At 41.9% G+C, this 16878-nt stretch overlaps 1 protein-coding gene across 4 annotated transcripts in view; it reads right to left on the minus strand.

Annotated features, from left to right (window-relative positions):
• The window catches only part of LOC109472307 (uncharacterized protein C15orf41 homolog), a 55973-nt gene that overhangs the window by 21066 nt on the left and 18029 nt on the right, over positions 1–16878 (minus strand). For 3 of the 4 annotated variants that reach the window (XM_019771988.1, XM_019771992.1, XM_019771991.1), the window contains one exon: positions 14316–14421. In XM_019771988.1, the coding sequence (XP_019627547.1) occupies positions 14316–14421 (106 nt within the window). Of the gene's footprint in view, positions 1–2341; positions 2394–14315; positions 14422–16878 lie in introns of those variants that run through there. The other variant, XM_019771989.1, reaches the window with a different exon arrangement.

Here is a 16878-nt window from a genome sequence, read left to right on the forward strand (position 1 = left end):
CAGACAGACGTTGGAGGTCAAGAGTTGACAGGGCCTCGGAATACGAGTGATAGCTTCTACCCAGCATGATTCTGCATGCCCTTTTCTGGATTCTTTCTATGCTGTCAGATTGTTTTTTGTGATACCCGCATTCCAACAGGGCGTGGCATATTCAACTATTGGTCGAATATACCCACAATACACTGTGACAAGGTCAGAGCTTGGGAGGCCAGCTCGACGCAGCCTACTTAATAAGTATAACCTTCTACTGCCCTTGGACACCATGGCGTCAACTTGATCAGACCACCGTAGGTCAGAGCGTATGTGCAAACCAAGTAACTTTGCTTGTGTAACTATGCTAAGTGGCTGACCTCCGAGAGTCAGTGGCTGCATTACTGGGGGGGTTCTCATGAAGCAAAAATACATTGCTTTACATTTTTTGGGGTTAAGTAACATGGAGTTCGTTTCGGCCCAGGTGTCCAATGAGTCAAGGTCAGTCTGAAGTTTAGTTGGGGTTGACACAGTTCTAACTTCTCCCAGGTTCATGTCATCGACATACTTCCAGTGTGGATTATTAGTATTAGGTTTTGCGTCATTGATCATGGCGAGGAACACCAGTGGGCCCAGTAGAGTACCTTGGGCCACTCCACACGTTAGTGTTTCCCAGCTCGATATAGAGTCCTGATACCTAACACGCTGCCTTCTGTTTGACACAAAACTACAGAGCCAGGGGATCAGTGAGGGTCTTGTGCCCATGGATATAAGTTTGTTAATGGCAGTAGTGTGACAGACTCTATCGAATGCTTTCGAAAAGTCAGTTAGTATTAATGTGCCAACAGTGCTTTTCCTCTCAGCTCCCTCATAGAAGAAATTTAGGAGGTCTATAAGACAATGAGTCGTTGAGCAACGCTTCATGTTACCAAACTGCTTTATGTCTACGTTTGGGAAGATGTCCGAAAAAATCCATGTGCTGATAAAACCCTCACAGATCTTGGCAAACTGTGCGGTCAGTGAGATTGGCCGGATCTTGTTCAAGTCCGCTGGGTATTCCTTAGGCACTGGGATTACTGTGGCATCACGCCACACTTCAGGGACCCTGCCCTCTCTCAATGAAGTGTTTAGTATATCATTAGGGTGGGTGGAGAGTTCGTATGCGAACTCTTTGATTAATTTGGGTGGGATAAGGTCAGGGCCAGGGGCCTTAGATACTTTAACACGTTGTAGTCGTTGATACATGTCCCATGGGTTGATTTGGGGTGGGGGTAGGGCTGGTAAGTATGCAGGGAGTCTAGAGTAGTCAAGTGGGGGAAGGGCTTGACAAATGGCTGCTAAGTGACTGTTTATTGCTTGAGCTGCTCCTGATGTATTAGTCGGTTCGAATCCAGGTACATGGATTGTTGAACTCGGTCTGGACCAGTTTGCCAAATGTCTGATCGTTTTGTGCCACTGTGCTGGTTTGGTTTTCTTAAGATGTTCTATGTGGTCAGCATAGTAGTTTTTCTTTGAGGTAGAAATAAGACGGGCAATCTTATTACGAAGGAACTTGTACAGGTGCCTATGGCCATATCTGTGTGCTTCCTGTCTCTTCAGTATTAGGGATTTGACTACTGTAGAGATCCACGGTTTGTCATTATTATGTACTTTAGTGTCGTTTTTGTGGGAAGTGCTTGTCCAAGGCAGTATTCAAAGTGTTGTAAAAGGCTGCTGTCTTAGATTCAGCTGAGACTGCAGTTTGGACTTCTAACCATTCGTGAGTTACAATCCACTGGCCAAACTCACGTATCCTGGAATCTGGCATGGGCCGGGACACTACCCATCTAGTCTTATTAGGTTTCTTGGGAATACTTTTAGGTTGCCACAGAACAGCACAGTGGTCACTTCTTCCTATGGGACTAGTAACCTCTGGGGTCAGGTAGTACTTCTTAAGGTTTGTGAGGATTACATCTAAGATGGCCTCCCCCCGAGTGGGCGTGGTGACAACTTGGTCTAAGCTGTGGGATAGGGACAGGGTTTTGAAATCTGTTCTATTTAGGTCACCCATGAGCATAAGGCCGACATCTGGGTACTGCACCTTAAGCTTATCACAAGTTTGTATCAAGTGGTCAACCAGCAATTCCTGGTGTTCAGAGGCTGGGGGGATGTATATCGCACATAGGGCGATAGAGGAGACTTGACGGGGTAGTCTGGTCGGTCGTATCCAAACCCAGATACATTCGAATCATATGGGACAGGGGCTGGGACTGGAGAGTTATGTGATTAGAGTCATCAGGCTGAGGGTTGGAGAGGGAGGGTATGTGGGAAACTTGGACCTGGGAATGTTAATCATGTAAGGGAGCCAAGGAGAGGCTTGGCCGCTGTCCCAGCATGCCTGCGCCTGTTAGGAGGGTAGTGATGGAGCTTTGGAGGAACACCATCTGAAAAGTTTGAACGAGGACAGAGCGAGATGAATGTATCGTAAATATTTTCATCAGGTTGGTAGAACATACTATCAGGATATTGGGGTTTTCATGTAGACAACTTGTAATGCCTCTCATTTGAAATGTAAGCAGGTGAGAGACATTCACTGGTTGTGTACATATGTTAAGAAAAGCCCAAAATCCAAGAACAAAGTACTTTTACGTGGAGAGATGCCAATTACTAAAAATGGGATATAACAAAAAGCATCCCAAATGATGCGTGAAATGGAAATATGAGGTAATGCATGGGTAGCATTAAGTTTAGTTGTTATTGCCAAAATCTCTTCCTTTTCTAGGCAAACTTTTGAACTTTATGAACAACAACTTACCCTTAACTAACTAACTGAAAAAAATAGCCTAACTACCGGTAATATTTCCTTTATTTGGGACAAGACAACTGCAAGCTAACGTACTGTTAAATGTATCCTGCGTATATATTATTTAGCAAAGCCAACATCCTCCTATGATACCCTCTCACAAGACTTTGGGATTTGGTTGGTGCCATGGACAGAGAAGGGGCTTGATATCACTTATACACAACAGATGTCATACCTCCCACCAATTGAACTTGGAGCTGCTATCAGGTAACTTGCCAAATTAAAAAAAAGAGGGAACAGCGTGACATTGCAGGTCAAGTTTAGAAATATACCTGAAGTGTGGGAACATTTGGGAGAAACTCATCAATTCAAGGGCAATTCCTTTTAGAGGTTCAAGGCAAGAGTAGCAAATGGAAGGTAAAGTAATACAAGTGATGCAAAAATGACAATAAAACTCCATATAAACTTTCTGGAACTTCGCACTTTGTTTGAACTATTTATATAATAGTAGACCTGAAGATACTTTGAGATTCCCATACAGCATTTTAGATACTAACGAGGTTCATGATTAAAATTAACACTAGAAGGCTATCTGTGCAAAGCTGGGTCAATACAAGGCCATGAAATCAGTGACAATATTTGTACTGCAAGTAACAAAGTATATATTTTAATATATACTTAACAATTAAAGATGTACATCCACCACATTCTCACATACAACTTTACAAGCCTATTTCTTTCCAAATACATGTACCCTCATACATGTATGTAGACTGTGATTGCTATAATTGACTGTAGTACACATGACAGCTAGTATATGGGGCCATCTGACAGAGGAATGTTAATAAGCCATCAAGTCTGAATGAAACTCACATTCCTCCTTATAAAGATATCCTGTATACTTGTTATAACTCATATAGAGCCCTAATTACAAGGATATTCTGTTTCACAACATTTCCGAACAAAATCCCGGAGCAACAGTGTTATGAATGATTGATTTTAGATTAATTTTGTAAGTATATTCAATGCTTAAAAAGATTAACATTGCTTAGGTGGGTCACATAAATTGGTCAAGATATTGGACAAGGAATGATTTCCTCAACTTGAAACAAGATAAAAAGATGGAGAATCTGGGATCAGTTTTTTTGTTAAGAAAGAATAAAGCAAGGATTTCCTTAATATTCTCAGAATTGTGTTTAAATACTTCTTATCAGAAGTTATACTCTTCTAATATACTGACTTATATACTGTACTAACTAACAGCGTACTGTACCACTTCTACTGTGTGAGTATTGAGTAAATTAATATACCATGTTTCTAAAAGTTGAGCCTTATAAGTTATATGCTCACTGCTATATCTCCTTTTCACTATTAGAGTATTAGCGTTACCGCTTGTATAGACAACATAGGACCTGTTTCCACTTAACATTAATCCAATGAAACATTATCAGTCAACTTAACCAGAAATACAATATTCCCAACTTATCCTATTACCCCAACACAACTCAGGCTGAACTGATACCAACTCTGCAGGGCAGGTAAATGCCGTAACTACCACCAATTTCTCACTACCAGACATTAAAAATGTCATAAAAACTGGGACTTGTTATGCGGGGTATGGGTTCAGTACACTTACTAGTTTCTTGTGATTTAGAAGCTGCCTTCTTAATATTGATACCCACGAACTGTAACAATTGTGGCTCGGTAATGATGGAGGCAGAGGCAATCACATCTACATTTATAGCTATTTTGTTGTCTCGACGTCGTAATAAGGCACAAGGGGCCTGGGGTTTATGTGCCACAGTAATTTAGCAAATTTAATGTCTTGTTTCCCAGAAATGTGTGCCTTGTTGCACATATTGTAATAATGACAACTTTGCATTTTTAACATCCTGGGAGGGAAGTTCGTCACTGATTTGTTCAGTTGAAGGCTTTTCTCCCTGATTTATGCAAGGTTTGGCACTGCTGTATCCTCTTTAACAGTTGTTCATGTAACATTTACCTAGTTTAAATGGAATTCTCAAGTGAGCCAAGAACAGACTTGCAGATATTTTAAAACAGGTTTTGCATTTCTTAATATTCTACAGGTTAAAAAAAACAGCAAATATGAATATACTGTCTTTGTTTGGTACATAGATATAGTATATCATACACTAATGACTACCGACTTACAAGGAAATTTGTATAGATGTATTTTTAATGATGAGATCCTTAACAATGACACACACCATACATATAAGTCAAAGGTAACAATAGTTCTTAACAATATAAGCTTTGCAAAAATAATGTAAGAAAGCAGACATGAAAATAGATATTACTTATTAGGATGGAAAATAAAACAGCCATCAGTTCATCAAAAGAATTGAAAATTAATGTTATGTAAAAAAATGCTCATACTAGTCCTAGTACTACATTGTACTAGTAGATTTTTAATTTTAGCAAGTTCTCTGCTATCGTCAATGATGCAAACCACAAGTTTTTGACCATCATTGGTCATATGTCCTCAAGTGTCTGTGGATGGTTTTATTATGGCCCAATGCAGGTAGATGTTAGAAACACCTGCACAGCCCCACTTTTATCTGCACTGGGATTTTGAGCACTGTCTAGATGCAGCCCCCAAACGTATGACTAAGTATTAAAGACAGGAAGAACTGTACAGTGCATGGGACAAGTTGTTGCAGTTAGGCCCTGGTTGGGTTGTTGGGCAGGTAACCCAACCCAGAATCTGCAACTGAAGACATCAAACTCCTGACAGCCGAGGCGACCAGCTATGTCAGTAATGGAGAGGGCATATTTAGGGGAAGGCTCCACCCGTCCATGGAAACTCAGGCAACCTGAACCTGACTGCTAATTTCTGGTCCCCACCAAAACTGCTACATTTTAATGGGATGTCGTATCGCGTGTCGGCTTCCCTCTCCGGCTCTGAGGAAATAACTGACGTGTTTGGGATTCCTCCGGGCAGCCGGGAGCTAATCCCCCGAATCAAGTTCAACTCTAATCAACAAAAGATGGATGATAATTGCAACAATACTTCCCCCGGACTAACGTTTCTGCGCCCGGTCAACTTGTGTAGTGTCATATCAGAATTAACATTGCTCGCATTGTTCCCACGTGACGATCCCAGTCTGGGAAGCCGATTTTTGGTGTTGAAGTTTCGGACCGCAGACAATCATTGAGTTTGACAGGTTTTGAAATATCACATCTGTCCCCTGCAGGGTACTTAACACTGCGGGCATGCCAAGTCTACAACAAACCTGTCTGGTAGTGTCTAATCCGCTTATATCGTCCACCCATGGCTTTATTGCGCAACTGGGTGAACTCTGGAGCAATTTGGGACCTTTGTTGGAGCCAGAAGGAATGGTGTTTGGACTTGCATATCTCCTCTGTTTGTTTGAACGGCCAAGGTTGACCTGGGCATTTTTTTTCCAAACTTCTGGCTGCCAACACTTATCCCCACTCAGTAGCACCAGCTGGCTCAGGGGAGGGGAAACTGCTCTGATTGGCTGACAGCAGGTCACATGACACAACTTACCAGTCACAGTACAGTACTGATGTTGTATATAAATGTTATAATCTTGAAGAGGTAAAAAAATGAGTACCAGTGATGAGAGATACGGTATCACAAAGGTGCAAATGCAATGTGTGTGTTTGATAGACATTTATTTTGTTTTTTTATCAACCATTCAAGAGACTGAGAAAAAAATTGTCTTTGACTAGAGGTGGCTGCTCCAGACAAGAGGATCTAATAACTATGTAAAACTGGACACGACTGTTTTAAACTGGCTTATGACTGGGGATGGTTGGCTAACCAGGTTTTACTGAATGTTAATTTATGGAAATGGTAGTTTCTCTGGAGCTCCTCTTCATACCAGACTGGATTGTAACATTCTTCTCATCATCCAAAACAAACTTTTACTTTACTTTACTGAGAATGTTTGTATTGTTGTCTGTATCCCCGTGAGCAGCCGCCATTGGGCTGCCAGACTGACCTGTGTTTATGTTCGGTCACATTCTCAATAAATACAAAATACAAACATTCACATCATTCATTCAAACTTGGAACAATGGCTACAGCCCTTGTCTACATTTTTCGTCCCTTTATTTTTCTTAACTCCTTCATTTCTTTCTATTCTAAGAAATAAGAGTACTTCAGAAGCAAAGGTATTGTTTTTTTTTCGCTACAAGTACATTTGTTTCCTGCTAGTAAGTAAACTTAAATGCTTTGTACACTTCTCTGCATAGTAGTATTAAAACATGCTGAGTCTGGCTCTCCCATGTGTTTGCTAAACGTTAATGCGCAGATTTGTTTGATAAAGTCCAAAGAACACCTCGGACCTGATAAAGGGACCACACGGGATGTGGTAACTCCCTCTCTTAATGCGCCGGTAATGGGCTTGTATACCGTAGGACAGACCCATATCAACAACACACGGCATAACATGTCTATTACCTGCTTTAGACGCACAAATTTTAAACAGTCGGGGTGAGGAGGCAATCAGCTATATTTAGGAAAACACAGATGGACAGCTTTGTCCTAATCCTTACATTGGGATGAGGCAAAGTTAAGGGCTTTCCCATTTCTCTGGCTAAGATATCAGGGCATTTGTGAGGGCCAACTGAGGTGGATTTTTACCCCATTACTGGCTTATAGGCACCTGTCACACTACATTCTTTAAACCTGCGCCCAAACTGCCTCAAAGCCTCCCTCGGTGTACTGCAATTACTATGTTGTACTTGGAAAATCCGAGCTTAAGCCAAGTACACACACCAGCATTAGCGGACACAAAGCTGGGACGGCGGTGGCGCGCCCGGGATCGCGCAGCGGCTAAGCGAGGCAAACGCGGCACATGATTGCGGCGATTGGCGGGATTTGCCGGGTCGGAAGTCGCAGGGAACGGAGTCCGTACAGGTGTTACGAGGACAAACACGGCCACGGGGACGAGAACTGTCGTGTCGACAGAAGTGATAAAAATAACACAAGGTTAAGGTGGGGGGATTATGGAAAAGTATAAGTCAGACTCACGTGGATGACAGCATGCTCAGTAATTCTGTCCTCACAAGTCAGAGCTGTTACCAAACTGGTCAACGTGTAATTAAAAAGCAAACATTAACTAACATATACTAGGCTGCTTCCACAGAGGATAAACAAGCTTCTCTTTTTCTCATTTAAAACTTTTTGACACATAGTTAATCAATAAATGATAACTTGAGACGTGAAACTTTTTTCCTCAGCAGCACATTCTGAAAGTTCACAACCCTGACATTTCCAAATTGAGACACATATAGAATCTACACCAGATGTAAACCGGTAATGAAATGGTAGTCAGGAGAGCCCTAGCATTTCGCCCTAAGATGTTTTTGAGCTGTAACTATATAAAACTCAGGTAACCTTTCCACGTTCAGGAGTATACCTGGCGCTTCCTTTCAGGTTTTATGTAACTTGCTTGGCGCGGGGAAGTGCATCTACCAGGAGTTGTTCGGTAATGAGGCTGTGATCAGGTAAGCCCCAGGTTTTCCCTCCAAAGCTGGCTTTAAGTGGTAAACCATTTGACTCTGTACTTCACACCTGGGTACAGTGATACATTCTCCTGTAACTCAGACGAACAGCAGCTCCCTTCTTAGGAGGCATTATGCAATGCAGCGCGATTTCAGGGCAGGCACCCCTGGCTGGATTTGTTCGCCATAAATATAGTGGTTAGGGGCAATAAATACAGATACTCCATCACCTCAAACAACACTTTATCTTCCAGCAGTAACCCGTGTGGATCAGCAGTCTACATTTGGTGGGGAACGGGAGACTATCAAACAGTGGATTAATGCATAGGATGGAGCAGACAAACACACGTTAAGTCTGCCTGGTCTTACCGAACTATAGCGTATTCTTACATAACCCAGTTACACAACTTTCTAACACTGATGGTACAATCTATGAACTGGCTGGCGGCAGTAACTTCTGCTGTGAAGTATTGTTGATGTATAGCCTCACCACAGAAGAACTGCCCTTTGTTTCAGATCTGCAGATGGGCCAAAGGCTGCCCTCTCCCTTTTAAAAGAAGAAGAATTGCGGGATAACGTGGAAATCAAATAATACAGTCGAGAAGAGAAACGACAGGGCGGCTCTGGGTAATTGAAAGATGCTTTCATGACATCACATTGTGGACTCCAGCTTTAGCGCCAGCTTTAGAAGTGCGGCCGGCCCGGAGGATGGGACCTTAAGAGTCGACATATATTGCCCTCATAAGTGGGAAGACATTTTCTCCCTCATCCCGGGCCAGAAATAGCCTCCGCAGACAAGACTGCAGCGCTGGCCATCAGCCCTGATCCTCTGGTCATTACCTTCATCCAGACATCTTAAACTTAATCCAGCAACCACAACCTGAACGTGCTTACCGGCAATAAAGCTGCCGGGTTAAGAGCGCGGCTACTGATGTGTCCTCTGTACAAGTGTCAATCTATATTCATGTCCCGCCATGTGAAGCTTTTACTACAGATGTATGGCACTCTGTCTAACCATTTGTGGTGTTATGTGGATGATGGCTCGGCCACAGAGAGCTTTTTGCGATCTCCGAGTTTTGCATGATTTGTGCATCAAGAGACGGTATATCTCGTCTGTCAAACGTATACAACTACCGGCTGTCCAAGATTATCATCGGGACGTAAGCTCTTACATGTCACCGAGCTGTCTTTGTTTTTATTTTCCTGATCTTTAGCTACAGTCTTATTCCTTTTAAAAGTACTCTGCCGGAATCTGCAATTCATATGAGGGCATCATTTCTCCCCCCAGGGCAAGGCGAATGGGTTTTCAATTCCAAAGGTACAAGTAGAGGATTTGTGTAAGATGCGGGCTCGGTTTTCCGACCAAATGATGTTCTTAATGCAAACATTTACATAAAGTAATGGTAGCGGGGCCATAAAACACCCAGCCAACTGCCCCCTGAATTTGTTGTAAAGATATTGGTGTCAAGCAGGTGAATCATTAAGGGCTGTTTTATTGTCAAATACATGCTGCTGTGAGAGAAAAAAAAATTTTGTTCAAGAAATACTACATTTGTACTTCCAAATTTTGCAAAGCTTCCCATAATGAGATGAAAATAACAGGCCAGATTCCCATGTTACTGTTTTTTTTAAAAATATTTTTGGATTATTTTGAAATAATTACAAATTGTGATAAATATTCATAAAAGTGAAATAATAAACTCCACATTCATTTCAGTCGGGATTGAAAAAAAAAAACCTGCAGTAACTACACAGATAGCACACCCCTTACTGGATATACCCACAAACCCAGTGTAGAAGTGAAGTTCCTAATGTAACTTTTGTTGCCACAGATAAAGTTAACTGTTACATTCAAAGATGTCTGCAACAGAGTCAGAACCATGTGTATAATGGTGGAGCTAAGTGTAGCAAAAATCCTAGTTTCCCCCATAGTCTTCCATTTCTTCATAAAAACGTATCCATATCGATGGAAATATAGTTGTCAAAATTAATGTTGCTTGTTCTAATATGAAGGAAAAGAGGTCTACATCACCTTAACATTTGAGATGAAGTTCCACTATAACATCAAGTATGGAGTCTTGGATCACTCTCAAGGTTATTTCCAAATGTCCATCCGTGCACCAATCAAATCTTGTTGACTTACTCGTTGTGTGATACAACAACTGACAAACTCTTAAGTTACAAAAATGCTATTCAGTATTCAACGAAACACCAAAGACTACAACTACAAGACTACCAGTACCAGCAACCTACCAGGATTCAGGCCAGGACAAAAACTTAAACCCTTCCCAACACCAGGTCTCGTGTCATCACTGTAACACCAGGGAAAAACACTGATCAGGATTTTGTTGTTGTTTTCTAACTGTAGGTATGGGATGTTGTGTAAAACTGTGCATGGGTGCAGCAAACATCTTTGGATCCACCTGAGGTCAGTGCGAGATGACAGATGTCACTGCTGAACTCTGGAGAAGAGCAAACATTGATCATACTCCAGCCGTGGCCGGCAGCCTCCATCAAATTAAGGGCCTCAAATGGGCAATGACTGATCGCTCCACCAAATGTCCAGATTAAATGAAGGCACTTTTGGGGGATTCCTTCAGTCAGCCATGATCCCCATCAGTGAGGGGTTATTAACTGACACGACTCCGTTTTAGGAGGCAGGTGGAATGGTAGACAAAGTAGTGCTGCCTGAATTATTGGTGGCAAGCGATCTGCATCATCAATCTGCAAGACAATGGCAAGAGGCAGGCTGCAGTTCCAGAAAAAGTTGGTAGGTGGTGCTGAGCAGAATGGCTGTTTCTATGTTGCTTATCTACAACAGTGTGAAGCATGATTAATGTATCTTCTGTGCAGTAACTGCAGCAGTGATGAGTTGATACCCAGCTATTTCAGTCTTTTATCATCTCAAAAGGAAATATGACACATGCAAGGTGGGAGGGTCTCAGCTGTTTACTTCTTTGTGAGGATCAGTTTGATCTCTTGGAATTCTACATGTAAATACAACTGATAAATACTGACCTGCATAATCCTGTAATAAAGGAGTGATGAACAAACAAGAACAGTGTGTTACAATAGAAGAAGATGTATATTTCATTTCATTATGTCGTTTAAGGCTTTGAATACTGCTCTCACCTATATCTATAATCATCTCCATACCTCTATCTCCAAAAGTGTAACATATATAAGACTTTTTTATGTTATACAAGTCGGAGTTGGGACAGTTGAATCTGGACCTCCAGATGTCTCCTGTCAGGAGGAAATGGGTCATCACATACCTCACCCTCCATGTTTGTCCCCTTTACACACAGGTCAATCTGGCATGCAACATAGAAGGTAGGCAGAGAGGCCAGAAAAACAGCATGTCAAGACTTCTGAACTGACCCCTCTGAAACAGAAACTTCCCACAACCCAGAAATGTATCTTCCATTTCCAAACTGTCATTAAACTGTCTGAGAAGCGAGCTGTTATGACTGGAACATTTGAGAAGTATGCCCGGGACAAAATTGTGTCTGGATGCTGGAGAATAAGACTAAATACTATAAACCCGCAGTGTTGGGTAATTATAACCTAAGGGGTAACTTTAGGCACGTGAACTCTGGGTGACCCCGCTGGTGTCAGGCAGTGCAGCCAGGGGCAGGGGAGGGGTCAGGCAACACGGCAGATAACATTTCAGATGCAGTAGATAACATTATGTTCAGATTACCATCACCGCCTTACAACAAACCAGGTGTCCTGGCCTGGCCAGGCCCTGCACCACAAGGCACCAGAGTTTTTCCTGACTTTGTGGCAGCTTCTGTCAACAAGTCGCTGCCTGTAGTTTTGATTACTGACAGTGGGGAGTCCTGGTAACTTCCAAGGGGCCGGGCGCTGATCTGCCTTACAACCAACTACCCTAATCTTGTTAACTTCATCACTCACTGGAACATTTATACATCTACATGTGGTGGCTCTTTACCAAGATGGAGAACTTTTGGCACAGGAAAGGGAGATATCATCTTGCCGGTAAACTTGAAGCATTCTCCTTATCTGCAGAATGCCTAATATTCACACAACACACATTTATATTTCTTTAGGATTAATGAGGGAGTTTAATCAGATGGAATTCCATGCTCAAGAGTTCCCCATGATGATGAATTATGACCCTGCTATCTAAGGAACAGGTCTAGACATGGAAATTTTCCCTCCTCACATCAAACTGCCCATACAGGCAACATCAACAACTGTGCACATTTCTGTTAGATAAGTCAGAAGGAAGTTCTTTTAATCAAGTCGTGATTTAAACAAGCTTATCAAAATCATAACAATTACAGCTTAGGCTATATTACTACATTTCTGTACTCCTGCCCTGACCAGAAGTATATCTTTTAGTAATAGAGATAAGTTGAAATGTCACCAACCCTCCAGGCCATGGACAGATGCAGAAAAGGATTTATGAGAAGTGGTACTGATGGAAGGATCCTCCCATGACCCCTGGGTGAACTCTGCTATGTTAATCCCCCCACCCCCAACATTCCTGCTGCTACTGCTGGGACTGATCATTGTCTTCCTTGGAGTGGGAGCCAGCCTCTTTTTTCAATCTTTTTATGGAAATTTGCCACCCATGACACACAAAAGGTTTGCCCGATCAAAAAATCTGGGTGTAAAGATATGGAAAGAGTTGCCATTAAACTAAACTTTATTCAAATTATTGTCTACCAGAAAAATTTGCCCCTCATGGATAAAATGGCATTTAAGAGGGTCAAGATATCAAAATTTTCACAGGAAAGCATGGCCCCACATACCCCGCCTAGGACTGTCCCAAGTCCAGCACTGGACATGATGTTACATCAAACAAAATTGAGATGACAGAACAAAATTCAGGCTGGCCAGAACACCAGGGGTGGGATCATTTCATGTCTGATGAGCAGACAGCGGATAAAAAGGTTGCACCTTATAATGACGGGTTTGTGTTTTCCTTGGAAACCTCAGCTTCCTGTTTGCAGAGTCGACCTTCTGACATGATCAACTGCAGGCCAAAGTTCAGCCTGTTTGTCCTTGGGACCCTGGCTAGCCTGGCTGTGTACTGTAAGCTGGGGATGAGTAAGGCTGAGGCTTCACAGGTGTTCACTGGGCCAGGGGACACCCTCATTTCCTGAGGGCTAGTCCTCCTGGCTAACCCCCTGGGTAACAGGTAACAGACACTACAAGCCCAGTGGAATGTTACCAGATGATCACAGTGGAAAAAGTTTAGGCTGTTTTGAGAAAAAAAAGTTGTGACAGAAACCATGCTCCAGAAACATGATTGTATATTTTTCAGAACCTGTGAGATGGACATTCTTCTTCTGTGTTGTCAACTCATAACATAAAAACTCATAACTGAGGATGGTGCTCACGTAAACCAGGAAGATGAGTTCATCTTGTTCTAGCCTGGATGCCAGACCAATAGCACATTATTAAAAGACCAATGTTACCTAATGTACACACTGGATAACTTTGGGCCTAGTGTGCTGTATGAACATCTTCTTCTAGCCTGGGTGCCAGACCCACAGCACACTAGGCTCAAAGTTATCCAGTGCACACTGGATTACTCCGAGCCTAGTGTGCTGTGGGTCTGGCACCCAGTAGCAGCCAGGCTCATGCCCGTAGCCAGGATTTTGAATGGGGGGGTTCTTCCCACTGCTAGAGGGGACCTCGAGCGCCGTAGATTCCTAGGGGGGTCCAGGGGATTTGAAAAATTAAAATAATAATAAAAAAATAAATTTTGAAAACTGAACCTTCTAAAATGGCATTTCGTGCATTTTTGAGAGGATTTCCAAGAAAAATTAAAATTTTATTCAATGACAAAGGGAGCAGTTTTTCTACGATTCCAGTCCATCTTTTCAAGAAAAATCTTGGACCTTTACATAAAAAGTGGACCAAAAAGTGGACCTTTTCATAAAAAGTGGACCAAAAAGTGGACCTTTTCATAAAAAGTGGACCAAAAAGTGGACCTTTGAGCCTTGTGGGGGGGTTCTTCTGACTTCCCCTGGCTACGTGCATGTGGCTAATCTTGTTCCAGAGACAAAGGTTTTCCACCAGGTGTGCCTACCTGTTCCAGTAGCTCCAGAACTGGTCCCTCAGATAGGTCCTGTGGCTGAACTCATCTCCAAACGACGCCTTACTCTCCACCCAGTTCACCACATGGCCGTCAACAGCTGGACAGACAGGGATGAAAATCAGCAAAGTTTTAAGATCTGGAGTCTCGTATCTACATTGTATCTAGTACAGTCAACCCTGTCTATGGTGATCACTAAAGGAATAAACAAATTTGACCACTATGGATAGTTGACCACTTCTCTGCTACAGAGATGGTCCATATAATATCTGATCAGTTCCCACTGAGCTACCTTTATTCAAAGATGTCTGCCACATTTTTAAATTCACAGCTCAATGATTATTCTATTACTGTTGTTCTGCGTTTGCATTTATACATGTAGATAATCTGTTCCTCTGCTTGTTCACCTGTAAAGTGCATCACAATAAATGTTATCATAAACTGGAAAATAAATTCTGATCTACATATTATTCAAAATACATATAGCACTCCACTAACAGAAATACCCCAACTCTTCACTTTCTGCAATATCTATAATTGAACAGCTGAATTGTTAGAACAGTTAGATGAAGTTTTCACATGCAATCATGCAAAGAGAAAACTTTTGTTAAAAAAAACTTCTGTCATCCTATTACATTATCACAGGAAGCCAGGGAAGAATGCTTGTTTCCCATTGTACGAATCATGTACATCTCACTTCATTATCAACCTTCAAGATGCCTATTACTAATAACACACATAAAAACTCTATTGCCATCAAGTTTTTCACATGCCGATAATGTCTTGACACTTTTCCAAATCTGCTAATTTCCAAATGTGGAAAGTGGATTTTTTGAGTGATGACATCCACCAATTACTTTAACTTTTAAAGGCATCCCATGCAGTTTTCAGGGCTTGGAAACCAGATTTTTAAGGTCAATATTTTAGTCACTTATCTACATACTAAGTTGAAACAACACTGTCCCAATGTATATCGACATTCATGGAGCAAAACTGCCCCAAATTCTGACGAAAAACGGTTACTAGGAGGACCTGGATTGATTTTTAGGGTACCACCCAGAAAATAAAAGACTGATCTTTGGGCTTGCTTCTGCGGTTTTAAATGCCTAAAGTATGAAATACTGATTCAAATGTGCTAATGTGTGCCAATGTCATACAGATTGCCTTATTCAGAATATTTCCAGTTTTGCCACCCTGAAATTGCATTGGATGAAACAACATTTTTCATTTGAATGATCCTGTAAAAATCTTGTGAATACAACATTATTCCAGCTGCTGTAAGAAGTTGAGCTGTTGATGACAAAAGCTGTGGAAGATAAACATAATGAAGTCAGCACGTATGTCATCGCAATCCTACAGCTTCCATACGAACATAAGGACAGTGGAGATGGAAGCGTTGAAAGGTTTTGTTGGCGAGGCAGGAAATCACAAGTTCATACACAGTTCATCACTTGACCTTGATCCCAGAAGTCTTCCCAGCTGGCCCCCTGGCAGGCTGGTCATATTTACCCGCCTCAGAGAACTGTGGCAGCTATTTTGATAATCAGCAACACTGGCTGTGTGGAGTGATGTCAAACAGCATTCTGGCAGCAGTGTTCTTTTGACGCCACCTTTTAACTCTTGTCATACCTCGCACTTTTCTGATGAAAGAAAAAGTTGAACTTTCAAAAGGGTCTCTTTGAAGTACAAATAGTCTTGCTAAAAGGAAAATACTTATGAATCAACTTTTCACATGTCATTAAAAGTAGTAGTAAAAGAAATGTTGACACATATATGAGTTGGGGGACAGAAATTGTGCAATTTACTATTTTCCAAAGGGCAACCAAAGCAAGGCTCAAATTTAGTTCAAACAGTAAACATCCAATCACAAAGTTTATCCTTTTATCTGAATTATGCAGCGCAATCAAACCAGGGATTTCAAGGATCAATTTGAATTTCCTTTGTTTATCATTAAGACTTTAAAACTTGCAAAGCTGTTTTAGAAAGACTCATCCTGGATCAGGTCAAGAATAAAACAAAACTTGCTCCACTTTTTTTTCATATTGTACCTATATCACGGGTAGAAGCCCCATCAGTGAACAACTTCCAAAAGAGCAAAAATTGTCAAAATGTCATCTTAATTTCAGTGCCAAACATCTCAAACAAGGAACCGGCAAGAGAGATGATCAAACCGTATTACTGAATGCACTTCATTTCTTTCGAACTCAGGTGAGGATGAAGTTCAAGGTAACGGATGAGTTTCAATGTCTGCGTTTGTCTCCACAGTAGGATGATAGTTAAATGTCTGCGTTTGTCTCCACAGTAGGATGATAGTCCTGACAGTGTTCCCACAGTGCAGACCCACATGCCAGGCAGATTGGCAGACAGGAGGTAACAATAACACTGTCTAATCCACAACAGCTCACATCTAATCCCTTCCGCTTGGTGTGGAGCCCCTGCCTGCTGAAGTCCTCACCTGATAGCCGCAAATGAGATAACTGATGACGACCCCCTGACCCCTCTCCATCCCTCATCCACCCGATAGCCACCCTCTGCTACCCATGGCCTTTTTTCCCAG

This window comes from Branchiostoma belcheri, unplaced genomic scaffold (genome assembly GCF_001625305.1).
Source record: "Branchiostoma belcheri isolate BF01 breed outbred unplaced genomic scaffold, Haploidv18h27 scaffold27, whole genome shotgun sequence".
NCBI classification, from domain to species: Eukaryota; Metazoa; Chordata; class Leptocardii; order Amphioxiformes; family Branchiostomatidae; genus Branchiostoma; species Branchiostoma belcheri.